The sequence below is a fragment of the Geotrypetes seraphini genome, chromosome 4 (assembly GCF_902459505.1).
Source record: "Geotrypetes seraphini chromosome 4, aGeoSer1.1, whole genome shotgun sequence".
Classification (NCBI taxonomy): domain Eukaryota; kingdom Metazoa; phylum Chordata; class Amphibia; order Gymnophiona; family Dermophiidae; genus Geotrypetes; species Geotrypetes seraphini.
This window is the reverse complement of record NC_047087.1, coordinates 109,170,315-109,183,913: the sequence shown is the minus strand read 5'-3', so window position 1 is coordinate 109,183,913 and position 13,599 is coordinate 109,170,315. Positions and strand designations below refer to the sequence as shown.

Below are 13,599 nucleotides of genomic sequence, written 5' to 3'. Positions count from 1 at the left end.
GATGACAATGTCCATGCTACCTATAATGGCTGCATTAGCCAACACCCTCACCACTGTCAAAAAATGTGTCCACATCATAAAAAACTGGACCTCAACCCACCACCTCAATCTAAATCTATCCATGAAGAGCCACGTACAATCAATAATAAAACAATCTTTCCTTATGATGAGAAAGCTAAGATCTACCAGAAAATACTTTGAAACAGAGGCTTTCCGAATTTTAAAGCAATCCCTAATCCTATCTCGACTAGACTACAGTAATGTAACACTAATTATTTGTTCTAAAACATTGCTATCACATCTATAACTAGTTCAAAATGTAGCAGTAAGACTCATATTCGGACTATGGAAATCGGAACCCCTATAGCCCTACTATATGAAACTACATTGGCTGCCCTTTAAATTTAAATTAAGCATCACTGGTTTTAAGATCCTGACAGGCAACACCCCCAACTACTTAACAGAGTTGGCCATCCTACTCCAGGGCGCCTCCAACAGATATTCCATCAGAAATCTTTCGCCAGCATGCAATAATATAAAGTCTGTAAATACAAAAACAAAAAAGCTGCCAGTAGATTATATATAGAGAAATATAAACAGGCAGAAATATATATATATATATCCCTTATAAAAAAAAAAATAATTCCTGCAGATCGATCTTGAATAAAGACTCAAGGATTATAAATAAACACTATATAAAAATTATAATTATAATTGTACTCCTGAGAACAGACTAGAATGGCTTTAAATAATCTTGTTAAGAGAGTTCAATACAGGGCAACTGCTCCAGACAACTACAGGCAGTTTAGGCCAAGACGGTGTGTCTCATATGTGGGTCTGGTAAATTCAGTGCCTGAATGAGTCTGCTCCATATATCATAATATCTCTTTCAAGTTTTTAAATCATTCCCTAGTGTCCAAAAACCTAAGTAAGTGTCCATAAAATGAAGGCTGAATGAAATATACTGTTATCATTCAAGATCGGTCCATTCAATGAATGTGTTGCAAACAGTCCATTTGCCGACCCCCACTAATTGAAAAACTCTCGAATACATAAAAATCCAAAATTGTGAAAGTGCAAGTAAATGAAATTGCAAATTACCTTATCCATCCAAAAAGAGATTAGGTTCTTCCCTTGATAATATCTTTTCCATTACATAGGGATGGTTTGCTGAACCACAGGGTTGTCCATCTGTGCTCATGAGCATTCTGCAGATGTCGTCAATCACAGCTTTTCAACTCCTCCTCCACGGTTTCTGCTGCCCCCTTCAGTTTGTACCAAAGTCAGCAATAGCCCTACAGAAGAAGACAGGAGAACAAGAAGTACGGGTGTCTGATCTACTCAGATAACCAGGTGTCTGATCTACTCAGATAAAGTTAAAACAAGCACTGAAGAAACAGTAATGTAGTTAAAACATTAACAACTTTCTGAGAGGAACAATGAATGTAAGAAAATTCAAGTTAAGTAAGAAACAAACAGCCTGAACATTTATGGAGCTCAACCATTTGCCCTTATAATCCTATATACAGACTCTTCCTAATCCAATAGTCTGACAGTAAAATCTTAGCTATAGAGCTGACCATTAAACCTGAGTCAGAAAGCAGGCGTATCAGATAAATTGCTGGGGGTGGGGTGGGGCGGTTCAGCATACCATCCCTATCTACTGGAAAAAATATTATCAAGTTCAGCACCTAATCTCTTTTTCCAGGGCAATAGGGATGGTATTCTGAACCATAGGGACATACCTAAACAGTCCCCAAAGTCTAGGGCGAGAGAGATGAGCCTGCACGTAGTACTGAGGATCCAAAAGCAGCATCCTCCTGTGCTGCTATGTCTACTCTGTAGAATTTGGTTAAAATAAGAAGGGAGAACCAGGTCGCTGAACTACAAATCTCCTCAGGAGTTGCCCTTGTTTCTGCCCAAGAGGGCATTCCTCGTTGAATGTGCTTTCATTGAGATAGGTGGCTGTTTGTTGCAACTGATATATGCAGAGGATATCACTCTATAAATACATCTAAAAGTGGGTCTGCCTCATCTCATCTGATTGGTTAACACGAAAAGATGATCTGAGAGAGAAAACTCATTGGTCACCTCCAGATAACGCAATAGTACTCTCCTGACTTCCAAAACATTTAAGACCATGTCTTTCTTCTTGGACCCTATGGAGTGAAATGCTGGTAACTAACCTCTTGGTTGATATGAAATACTGAAATGACCTTCAGTAGGAAGGAGGGAACCATACACAAGGTCACTCCTGTTTTTGTGATCCTGAGGAATGGCTCTTGGCATGACAGGGCCTGCAATTCTGAGACTCTCCTGCAACTCTCCTGCAGAAGTATGAGATTGCCACCAAGACGACTGCTTTGATCGATAGATCCATGAGGAAGGCCTCCTATGAGAGCTCATACAGAGCTCTGCTGAGGCCCTCTAAAACTATATTAAGATTCCAGAATAGAAATGGTTCTTGAATCAGGGGCTGTAACATTGCTCAGACTCTTTTTGTTTTCTCTGGCCTGCCAGGAAATTTATAAACCAGTCCGAGATAGGGTACGTGAACTCTACCTTGTAACACTCTCTGATAATCTCCAGGACCCAGCGGACAGACATTGTCCATTCCCAAGCCTCCAGATAGTCTGAGAGCCAACCTCCAATCTTCAGAGGAACAGTCTGAGGGCTGGCATCATTGTGGCTTTTTGGCTGGCACTGTGGAATGGGAACCTGAACCATGGGTTCCCCTGATTCCTGGAGAATTTCTGTCTGGAACCTTGAAAGGTTCTCTGGGAGAAGGCTCCTGTGGAGTACTGGCAAGAAGAGTACCAGGACCCAAGAAAGGACTCCTGGCCTTGGCCTCTAGCTGCTTGGGGTCTGTTGTATGGTAAAAATTGTGGTTGTCGATCTTGCACATCGGCCATAAGATCATCTAGGTCCTCGCTAATCAGCATGCTCAGCATCACTTTAGAGGTCAAATCACCCACCCAAAGGATACAATGGGCAGAGATTGACAATGCTGAGACTTTCCACATGACAATGATTATATCATAGAGTGCATCTGCTAGGTAGCTTATTCTTGCCAACACAAGTTGAGACAGGGGCTCAAAGTCCATCAGGCTCTGGTTTCGTAGCATAGAATGACAGGTGTGTGCCATGAAGGAGGCCACAGCTGCAAACTTAACCCCTAAGGCTAAGCCTCAAACTGCCTCCTGAGGACCATATTCTCTCTGCAATCCTGCAGATCCTGTAAAAACCATGCCTCCCTTACTTGGCAGGGAAGTGCATTTGGTCACCAGGGAATCCACCTTAGGCATAGCAAACATTTGCTGAAATTCCTGATCCATGAGATACAATTTAGCCATGGTTTTAGCCACTCTCAAGGAGCCTTTGGGGGGGTCTCCCAGGGCTCTGTGAATATAATCCTCATGTCTGGGTGCCATGGAAAAGTCATGGGTTGAGCCTGAACCCTACTCGAAGGGAACACTGAGAGGACGGGATTTGTGAGGGTCTATCTTCAGTTTTGGAAGGGACTTGGTAATGATCTCCAGCAAAGCAGAGGACTTGAAAAGTCGGTGAACGGACGGATCCTCTCCCTGGTCTATGGCTGATACTGCCTCCTGATCCTCTAGAAGGGAGGCTGCTTCTTTTATCAGGGAAGCTTCACTTTGGCACGGTTAAGGGATCAAATCCGACCCCTTGTTCTCTGAGTCCCTGTCCAATAAACCATCGTTGTTCAGAATAGCCTCCACTCTCAGAGAAGAAGTGCTCTGAGTATCCAGAGAGGCCTGCACACTGGGCTGCTCACCTATGGACCTGACCAGCAGATTTCTGCCTCGTGCATAAGCCTGCCAGAGAAGATTAATGAACTCTGGGGTAAAGGCCTGAGAGAGCAATTCTTCTTGCCCCTTAAGGTGGCCTTTTCTTGGGGCTGCGAAGCATCTATGCCTTTACAGTGTGTAGTGCTGCTGTTCTGGGGCTCCAGAAGGTGTTTCATTCCCCCCGAATAAGACCATCTGCCTTTCTCCAGCCAAAAGAGGCCTGTAGAAGGGCTAAGCCTGAAGCACCCTCCCCTTTATCATGTGCTGCGTGGCACAAGGGTATTCTTCAGCTGCCCATCCAGTGCAAATAAGGCATTATAGGGGTATTAGGATATGAGAACTCCATCCCTATCAGTTTTGAGGCAAAATAAGGTGTTTTGAAAAGTCTGAGAACTTAGGGGGGAAAAATTTGGGAAATCCAAGATGGCTGCCACAGCAAGGTTTTGGCACCAAAAAATGGCTTAAAAATGCTTCAGTGCTGACCAAAATCTTTTTTAAAAATAGGATTTTAGAAAGGGAACAAAGACACCCCCTTGATTTTCCCTATAGGCTGTCACAGCCTGTACTCACAGACCATGAGATGGGAAAATGATGCTTTAAAGTATAGCTGGATCTGGAGGTGTTCTCTGCCTCAAGCTGCTGGCCAGCTGCCACACCGAGATCTTTGGGCTGCCAGTCAGACTGATCATCTACCTCCCTGGGCTGCAGAAGATACAGAAAAGGGGGGGGAGAGGGAGTGTGAGGGCCCGGAACTCTGAGCTTCACAAATCTTCAACAGTCTGTTCCTTTCTAAGCAAGCATAGCAGTCCCATGAACTGTGTAAAAAACTGTGAACAAACCGAACCCCTGTTCCCCCCCCGCAAAATAAATAAATGAAACCAATCAGAACAACACCTTCATGCTCACCTGCAGAAGGAAGAACTGAAGGGGCAGCAGAGACTGTGGAGAAGGAGGAGTTGAAAAGCTGTGATTGACATCTTCTGCAGAATGCTTGTGAATACAGATCGACAACCCTATGGTTCAGCATACCATCCCTATTGCACAGAAATATAAATTGGCAAAATGCTGAAACCAACTGCCACTATCTCAGGTTCAGAAAACTTTTAAAAGCATTTCTATACCAAGACAGGAAGACAACCTTAATGTTAACTGAAATGGTAATTGTAAAAGCTCATTTCTAAATTGTCTAATGCAACTATGGGACATAAAGATGAGCCAACAATGACTTACTTGACCTTATTAATAGAGTTAGGCCATACAGTAGTTACAAATAGATAGCTATAAGTTATAACTATGTATTTGTAACTATGACCTAACTGTATTAATAACTGTACTGATCTACCTGTAGCAACTCTATTGAATGTCCATGTCAAATGTCCATTGCAACTTCCTGGGTAATTGACCCAACCTCTTGTAATGTAATCCAACCTTGAACTGAAATAGATAAAAGCAGAACAGAAAACCTTATTAAAATAACATTTGCCAGAAAAAATATGTTGAAAATCTGAAAATTATATGGAACTCAAATCTAGCTAAAATCTACCTGATTCAAGTTTGAGCTTATGATCTTTTCACATTTGTACTGCTCATATGTAAATTAACTGCTTTACTGAATGCAAATTTATCTCTCACTGTATATATACATTTTGTGGTGGGAGCTCAGGTGCATTTAGCATCTCTTACACTATCTCACTTTTTCTCTTTTTCACAGCATAAACGAAGCCACCCCCAGGACGTGGTTTACACCGTAAGTGAAAACAAGCCCAAAATCTCACCAACTTCAGACTGCTATTGAGAATATTATTCACTTAATTGCATTTGCATTTGATGATGCCCCTCATGAGAGTTTTCCTAAGAAAATTAAAAAGTCATGCGTTAGGAGGCAGTGAATAGAAAACTGGGATTACAGGATAGGAAATAGCACAGGAGTAAATGGTCAGTTTTGCCTGAGAGGATAAGTAAATAGTGGACTGTTCCAGGCATCTGTACTTGGACTAGGGTTTAATCTACTAATAATTTGAAAAAAGAGAACAATAAGTGAAGTGATCAATTTTGCTGATTATACATCTTTATGTAAAGTAGTTAAAGCATGAGCAATATGAGGAGTTGAAGAACAACCTTATAAACATGAGAAACTGGTTATCTAAATGGCAGTTGAAAATGAATGTGAAAAAAGCAAACAGAATGTTAGGAATTATTCAGAAAGGAATAGAGAACCAAATGGAGAGCATCATAATGCCTTCTCCTTAGAGAAAAGTACAGCTAGCAAAATACAGAAAAAGACGTTTACAATGCCTTGTAAGAGTCTTCAAACTCTTGCACATTTTTTTCTATTTTGCTGAGTAAACATAAGAACATAAGAATTGCCGATGCTAGGTCAGACCAGTGGTCCATCATGCCCAGCAGTCCGCTCACGCGGTGGTCCCTAGGTCAAAGACCAGTGCTCTAAATGAGTCCAGCCTCACCTGCATTCGTTCTGGTTCAGCAGGAACTTGTCTAACTTTGTCTTGAATCCCTGGAGGGTGTTTTCCCCTACAACAGACTCCGGAAGAGGGTTCCAGTTTTCCACCATAGAAACATTGAGTATGACGGCAGAAAAGGGCCGGCGGCCCAACAAGTCTGCCCACTCAAAAACCCTCCATCAAGTCCGACCACTCAAGAGTCCCCACTCCCATGAGAATCTATCTTGCAAGCAGAATCTATCCCCTTTTAACATTAGAGAGTGCCCTCTTGTTCTCCCTACCTTGGAGAGGGTGAACAACCTGTCTCTACTAAGTCTATTCCCTTCAGTATCTATACCTTCACTGCAATAAAATAATTATGAAAATATTCCAAAAGAATTTAAAAGTAAAAAGCCTTAATTGAACAAGACTTTAGCAAACTGAAATTAGTTCAGTTTTCAAAAATTGCCTTTTGCATTTTAAACTATATTTTAGATAGCAGAATTTGAAAAATGAACAAGTGTGTGAAGCAAGGCCTTTTTTTTCTAGGCGTACTCGAGTGTACCGAGTATCATCACCTTTTCCATTGAAACTGCTAAAATCGATCCATTGTCCCCCAAGTATTAATGAAAAGGACCAGGCTCTGCATATCTGTTCTTCTTTTCATAGATTCTGTGGCTGGTTGAAGGGGGCCTAGCTTTTGTAGGGTGAGCCCCTCAGTGATCACCCCACCCCTGAATGATGGCTTGGCATTTCAGTACTGGAACCTTTTTTGCTAGAAAACACACACGTGAAGGTATTATTAATGCAAAAAAAGCAAACATTATCCAATGAAAAGGAGCTTGTAAAAGTAGTGTCATGATATAAAACTCTAAGGGGGTAGAGAATCAGAAACAATACCAAGAACTATATGTTTTCATTAAAGGGATAGTGGATGCCTGGAATGCCCTCCCAAAGTGAAGGAATCAGAAAGGGCAACAAAATTAAAAAAGACATTGGATAAATATAAAGGATTCCTTGTAGAAAGAGGAACTGGTATAACATGGTGGTTCAATCCAGATCAGCTGTTAAAAGACTACATTATGCTCCCAAAAAGACATGGGGTAATCTGCATGGAGTGGCAGTACGAACCCTTAGGGCAGACTGGATGGGCAAATTTGGGCTTTATCTGTTATTCTGTATAAAACTATGGTGTAATCATATTTTGAATACTATCTTTAGTTCTGGTCATTCTATGTTAAAAAAACATTTATCTATATTCAGGCATAGGCATTGGATAGCTCATAAACAAATTTTAGAAACCTTTAAGAGTACATAAAAAAAGTATCAAAAAGCATAATAAATCAGACCTTGAAAGGCCCAAATCAGAAGATCTCCCTTTCTCTCTAAGTTATAATTGATAGCATTCCTTCCCTCTTTCCTTTATTGCGCAAAGTAAGAGCTGGCTATCCTCCAAGAAGCAGAGGTAGAAAATAAATGCTCACAAGAGATGCAGTGCGATTCCGATAGACTGTGGGGTGGTTCTTCCAGGGCACTGTTACAGCGAATACCCTGAAAACGTCTTCATGCCCTGTAATTTTACGCATCCTTCAACCCAATTCAAGTCAGTTTTCTTTCCATTGGAACCAATTTCTGGAATAGTAAACAAACAGGTTCTTTTTGTGGATATAACATTTTGAAATTAAATGTTGGAACAAAATACCTTTAATATATCCCATCCTAAAATGGCAAAAGTTGTTCTTTATTGTGATCAGTGTGGGAATGCTCTTTTCTTAAATGACTGTACCAACTTTTCTTCATTTTCTCACATTATGAATATGTTAGTAAACTATTTAATATATGGAACTTTATTTGTACTAAACAGTTCAATATATTTTATTGTACACAATTCTATTCCTCAGCGTTGGGTTGAGCATGAGAATTTATAAGCTCAGCTACCCAAAGTAGACTGGATGGTCCAATCGTTTGCTGTTATCATATTATGACCAGCCTTTGTATCTGAAGTGCATCAATGTCTGACAATTATGATTGCCAAAATGTAATTAACAGTAAGGGAAAACTCTTCCTCCAAATGTTTTCATTTCCTGAGTATAACCCACTAATCTGTCTCTCTCCAATTTGAGTTTTTAGGCGCTGCAAAAGGAGAAGATGGGGGAACCATATAGTGAAATAAGGGTAAAAGGAGAGGTGAGTTCCATTTGTATAATGAAGCAGCTCTGACTTTGAAAGGCCAGCACCAGTGAGGATCTTGGTGGAGCCAAACTGTTTTCACTCTACAATAACGTGTGCGATTCCACGACACTAGAAAGATTAGAAAGTAGCAAGAAATATGGATAATATACATCACTGTACTAGCCCACAAACCTAAAAGCAAAATCATTGGATAAATAAGGCAGAAGTGGCACAAGCAAATCCGGGGTTCGTTCAGATAATTCAATGGGGAAGATAAATTCAATTCCAATGTGAAAATTTAATGCAATATAAAATCATCAACAATATTAACAGGTCCAGATTTGTGCAATACACCATAAAAATAATTATGTGCAATAGAAATCTAAGTCTATAGATCCAGAGTCGACAATGGGAGACAAGACTGTCAGTAGAGAATGACATGGGGACAAAGTTTGTCCCTGTCCCCATCCCCTTCCCCATGTGCACTGTCCTATTCCCATCCCCACAGGTTCCATCTCTGCCATGCAGGCTGTCCATGTCCCTGCTCTGTGGGTACCGATCCCCGTGTCATTCTCTGTCAGAACTTCAAAGTTTCTTCAGTAACAAATAGAGAATGACACGAGAACAAATTTTTCCCCGTTCCCACAGGAACTCAATTTGTCCGTCTTGTCCCCATGAGTTTTGTCACTGTTCCTGTCCCTGCAAGCTCTGTCCTCAGTTTGAGGTTTGTGCAGTTAAGGCAGAGCTTACAGGAATGGGGCAGGGACAGGAATAGGGACAAAACTTGTGGGGACGGGATAAGGAAATTGAGTTCCTGTGGGGACGGGGAAAAATTTGTCCCCGTGTCATTCTTTAGTAACAAAGAAAAATGTTTCTTTTGCTCAACGTATTTTTACTCATAGGGGGAGTAGTTGCTTCTTTTTCCTATACCTCTTTAAATGGCATGTCACATTAATAGAAAACTATTCTGCAAAACCCATTCTGAGGGATCCATTATAACAATAGTTATATTCACACTAGAGACCAGGATAATCACTGTTATCCTGGAATGAAAATTTCTACAGAGTATGAAGAGGAGAGATGTCTATAAATGATTTAGATGCATATATGAATAAAAGCAGCAGTTTCTAGCTCTATTGGTTTTATGTAGGCAGTAAAACATGCTTACAAAAGAATTTCAGAATCAATTTTCTACTTAAAGAACTTTATCAAGTATAGTATGCATGTTTTAGGCATATCCTAACCTATCCTTGTAAATTTGCATTATTTTCTTTTCATTCTGTAGTTAATCTGATTTTTAATTTAGTTAGGAAGAAAATACACAGAGATGATACAGTTTTGTTCTTACTGTAAATAGCATAGTTTGTACTATTTATTCCCAGTGTAACAGCATTATTTCTTATAAAGCACAGTTACTTACCGTAACAGGTGTTATCCAGGGACAGCAGGCAGATATTCTTTACGCATGGGTGACGTCACCGACGGAGCCCTCGGTACGGACCTTTTTAACTAGAAAGTTCTAGTTGGCCGCACCGCGCGTGCGCGAGTGCCTTCCCGCCCGACGGAGGAGTGCGTGGTCCCCAGTTAAGATAAGCCAGCTAAGAAGCCAACCCGGGGAGGAGGGTGGGACGTAAGAATATCTGCCTGCTGTCCCTGGATAACACCTGTTACGGTAAGTAACTGTGCTTTATCCCAGGACAAGCAGGCAGCATATTCTTTACGCATGGGTGACCTCCAAGCTAACAAAGAGGGAGGAGGGATGGTTGGCCATTAGGAAAATAAATTCTGAAGTACAGATTGGCCGAAGTGCCCATCCCGTCTGGAGAAAGCATCCAGACAGTAGTGAGTAGTGAATGTGTGAACTGAGGACCAGGTGGCAGCTTTGCAGATTTCCTCAATGGGTGTGGAATGGAGGAAAGCAACAGAAGCGGCCATAGCTCTCACCCTGTGGGCAGTGACAGCACCGTCCAGTGACAGACCGGCCCGAGCATAACAGAACGCGATGCAAGCTGCAAGCCAGTTGGATAGCGTCCGTTTAGAGACCGGTTGACCTAGACGATTAGGGTCGAAGGTCAGGAAGAGCTGAGGGGACAAGCGGTGAGCCCTTGTACGATCAAGATAGTAAGCCAGGGCACGCTTGCAATCAAGACTGTGCAATGCCTGTTCCCCAGGATGTGAATGAGGTTTCGGGAAAAAGACAGGCAGCACAATGGACTGGTTGAGGTGAAAAGCCGAGACCACCTTGGGAAGGAATTTAGGATGGGTACGCAGAACCACCTTGTCATGGTGAAAAACAGTGAACGGTGGATCGGCGACCAGTGCATGCATCTCACTAACCCTCCTGGCAGAGGTGATGGCAATGAGGAAAAGCACCTTCCATGTTAGAAGTTTGAGCGAAGTTGTGGCAAGAGGCTCAAAAGGAGGTTTCATGAGGGCTGATAAAACCACATTCAGGTCCCAGACGACCGGAGGAGGCTTCAGAGGTGGTTTGACATTGAAGAGGCCCCTCATGAATCGGGAAACCAGAGGATGAGCCGTGAGAGGTTTTCCGAGGATAGGCTCATGAAACGCAGTGATGGCACTGAGGTGGACTCTGATTGAGGTAGACTTGAGGCCCGCATCGGACAGGGAGAGCAAGTAGTCCAGCACAGTTTCCACCGCTAGAGAGGTGGGATTGTGATGATGACGGAGGCACCAAGAGGAGAACCTGGTCCACTTCTGATGGTAACATTGGAGGGTGGCCGGCTTCCTGGAGGCGTCCAAAATGAGACGGACAGGCTGAGATAGATTCTCTGTAGAGGTCAGCCCGAGAGAAACCAAGCTGTCAGGTGGAGCGAAGACAGATTGGGATGCAGCAGAGACTGATGTTGTTGCGTAAGTAGAGTAGGAAACACAGGAAGAGGAATGGGCTCCCTGACGCTGAGCTGTAGCAGGAGAGGAAACCAGTGTTGGCGAGGCCACCGAGGGGCGATGAGAATCATGGTGGCCCTGTCGCTGCGGAGTTTGGATAAAGTCCGCAACATCAAAGGTAGTGGAGGAAAGGCATAGAGGAACCGATCCGTCCAGTCGATCAGGAATGCATCCGGGGCCAGACGGTGAGGAGAGAAGAGTCTGGAGCAGAACAGGGGCAGCTGATGATTGTGAGGAGCTGCAAATAGGTCCACTTGTGGAGTGCCCCAGCGAGCAAAGATGGAGTGGAGCGTGGGAGGATCCAAAGTCCACTCGTGAGGTTGAAGGATGCGGCTGAGATTGTCGGCCAGTGAGTTCTGTTCGCCCTGGATGTAGACAGCCTTGAGGAAGAGACTGCGGGCCGTGGCCCAAGTCCAAATGCGGAGAGCCTCCTGACAAAGGAGGCGAGATCCGGTGCCGCCTTGCTTGTTTATGTAGTACATGGCGACTTGATTGTCTGTGCACAGGAGAAGGACCTGAGGGCAGAGAAGGTGCTGGAAGGCCTTGAGAGCGTAGAACATGGCTCTGAGTTCCAGGAAATTGATGTGATGTCGATGCTCCTGTGGGGTCCAGAGTCCCTGGGTGCGTAGATCTCCTAGGTGGGCTCCCCATGCATAGGGGGAGGCATCCGTGGTGATGATCATGGAGTGAGGGGGTAGATGAAAAAGCAGACCCCTGGAAAGATTTGAGGAGTTCAACCACCATTGTAGAGATCGCTGAAGAGACGATGTCACAGAGATGGGATGAGAAAGAAGATTCGAGGTTTGTGACCACTGGTTGGCCAGAGTCCATTGAGGTGTCCTGAGGTGGAGTCGCGCTAGGGGAAGCACATGCACCGTCGAGGCCATGTGGCCCAGGAGGACCATCATCTGTCTGGCAGAAATGGAGTGATGAAGGAGTACCTGACGACAAAGGTGGAGCAGAGTCCGTTGACGGTCGGAGGGGAGAAACGCCCTCATTAGTGTAGTGTCGAGAACTGCTCCAATGAACTGAAGGCGTTGTGAGGGAAGCAGATGCGACTTGGGGTAATTGATCTCGAACCCCAGAAGATGGAGGAGAGAGATGGTATGTTGAGTGGCTTGTAGCACAAGTGGAGACGTAGGCGCTTTCACTAACCAATCGTCCAAGTAGGGAAACACCTGGAGGTTGTGAGACCTGAGGAAGGCCGCCACCACAATGAGGCATTTGGTGAACACCCTGGGTGATGAAGCGAGGCCAAAAGGTAGCACCTTGTACTGATAGTGGCGGTGGTGCACCTGGAATCGCAGGTAGCGACGTGAAGTCTGATTGATCGGGATGTGAGTGTAGGCCTCTTTGAGGTCCAGGGAACATAGCCAGTCGTGTTGAGAGAGAAGAGGGTACAGCGTGGCAAGGGAGAGCATCCTGAATTTCTCCTTGACTAGACACTTGTTGAGGTCCCTGAGATCGAGAATGGGACGGAGGTCTCCTGTCTTCTTGGGAACTAGGAAGTAACGGGAGTAGAATCCCCGGCCTCTTTGTTCCGGAGGTACTTCTTCGATGGCATTGAGAAGAAGGAGGGATTGTACCTCCCTCAGGAGGAGGGGGGTTTGAGGTGAATGAGAAGCAGACTCTACGGGAGGATTGTCTGGTGGAAGAGTCTGGAAATTGAGAGAGTAGCCGTGGCGGATGATGTTGAGGACCCACTGGTCTGATGTGATGACCTCCCAACGGCTGAGGAAGATGTGGAGCCTGCCTCCGATTGGCTGAGGAAGAGGCAATGAGGGTGGAAGACTGGCTAAGCCCTGGAGAGAGGAGTCAAAAGGGCTGAGATGGTTTGGCAGGAGGAAGAGGCTTGGCAGGTTGAGTAGACTGTGCACCATCCTGGGTGTGCTGGTGTTGACGGGGCCGCCTAGGTTGCTGTGAAGGTGGATTGAGCGGCCTAGCGGAGAACCTGCGCTGATATGAGGCCTGTGGTCTGTAAGGACGAGCAGGCGGAGCCTTTTTCTTTGGTTTTATGAGAGTGTCCCATCTGGTCTCATGGGCTGAGAGTTTCTGGGTGGTTGTATCCAGGGACTCCCCAAATAATTCATCCCCAAGACAGGGAGCGTTTGCTAGTCGGTCTTGATGGTTGATGTCCAAATCAGAGACCCTTAGCCAGGCCAGGCGGCGCATAGCCACAGCAATGGCAGATGCACGGGAGGTGAGCTCAAAGGAATCATATATAGAACGCACCATAAATTTTCTCAGTTGGAGCAGGCTGGAGATAT

The 13,599-nt window shown here is 44.2% G+C and overlaps 2 protein-coding genes across 4 annotated transcripts in view; one reads left to right on the top strand and one right to left on the bottom strand.

The window, feature by feature from the left end:
* CD247 (CD247 molecule) overlaps positions 1-13,599 on the top strand; it is a 170,715-nt gene that overhangs the window by 144,219 nt on the left and 12,897 nt on the right. For all 3 annotated transcript variants that reach the window (XM_033941618.1, XM_033941619.1, XM_033941620.1), the window contains exons 5-6: positions 5,521-5,556; positions 8,381-8,437. In XM_033941618.1, coding sequence (XP_033797509.1) covers positions 5,521-5,556; positions 8,381-8,437 — 93 coding nt within the window. The remainder of the gene's footprint in view (positions 1-5,520; positions 5,557-8,380; positions 8,438-13,599) is intronic.
* The window catches only part of POU2F1 (POU class 2 homeobox 1), a 488,200-nt gene continuing 482,336 nt past the window's right edge, over positions 7,736-13,599 (bottom strand). Inside the window, exon 19 of the mRNA XM_033941614.1 lies at positions 7,736-7,882. The gene's annotated coding sequence lies outside the window, so the exon portion shown is untranslated. The remainder of the gene's footprint in view (positions 7,883-13,599) is intronic.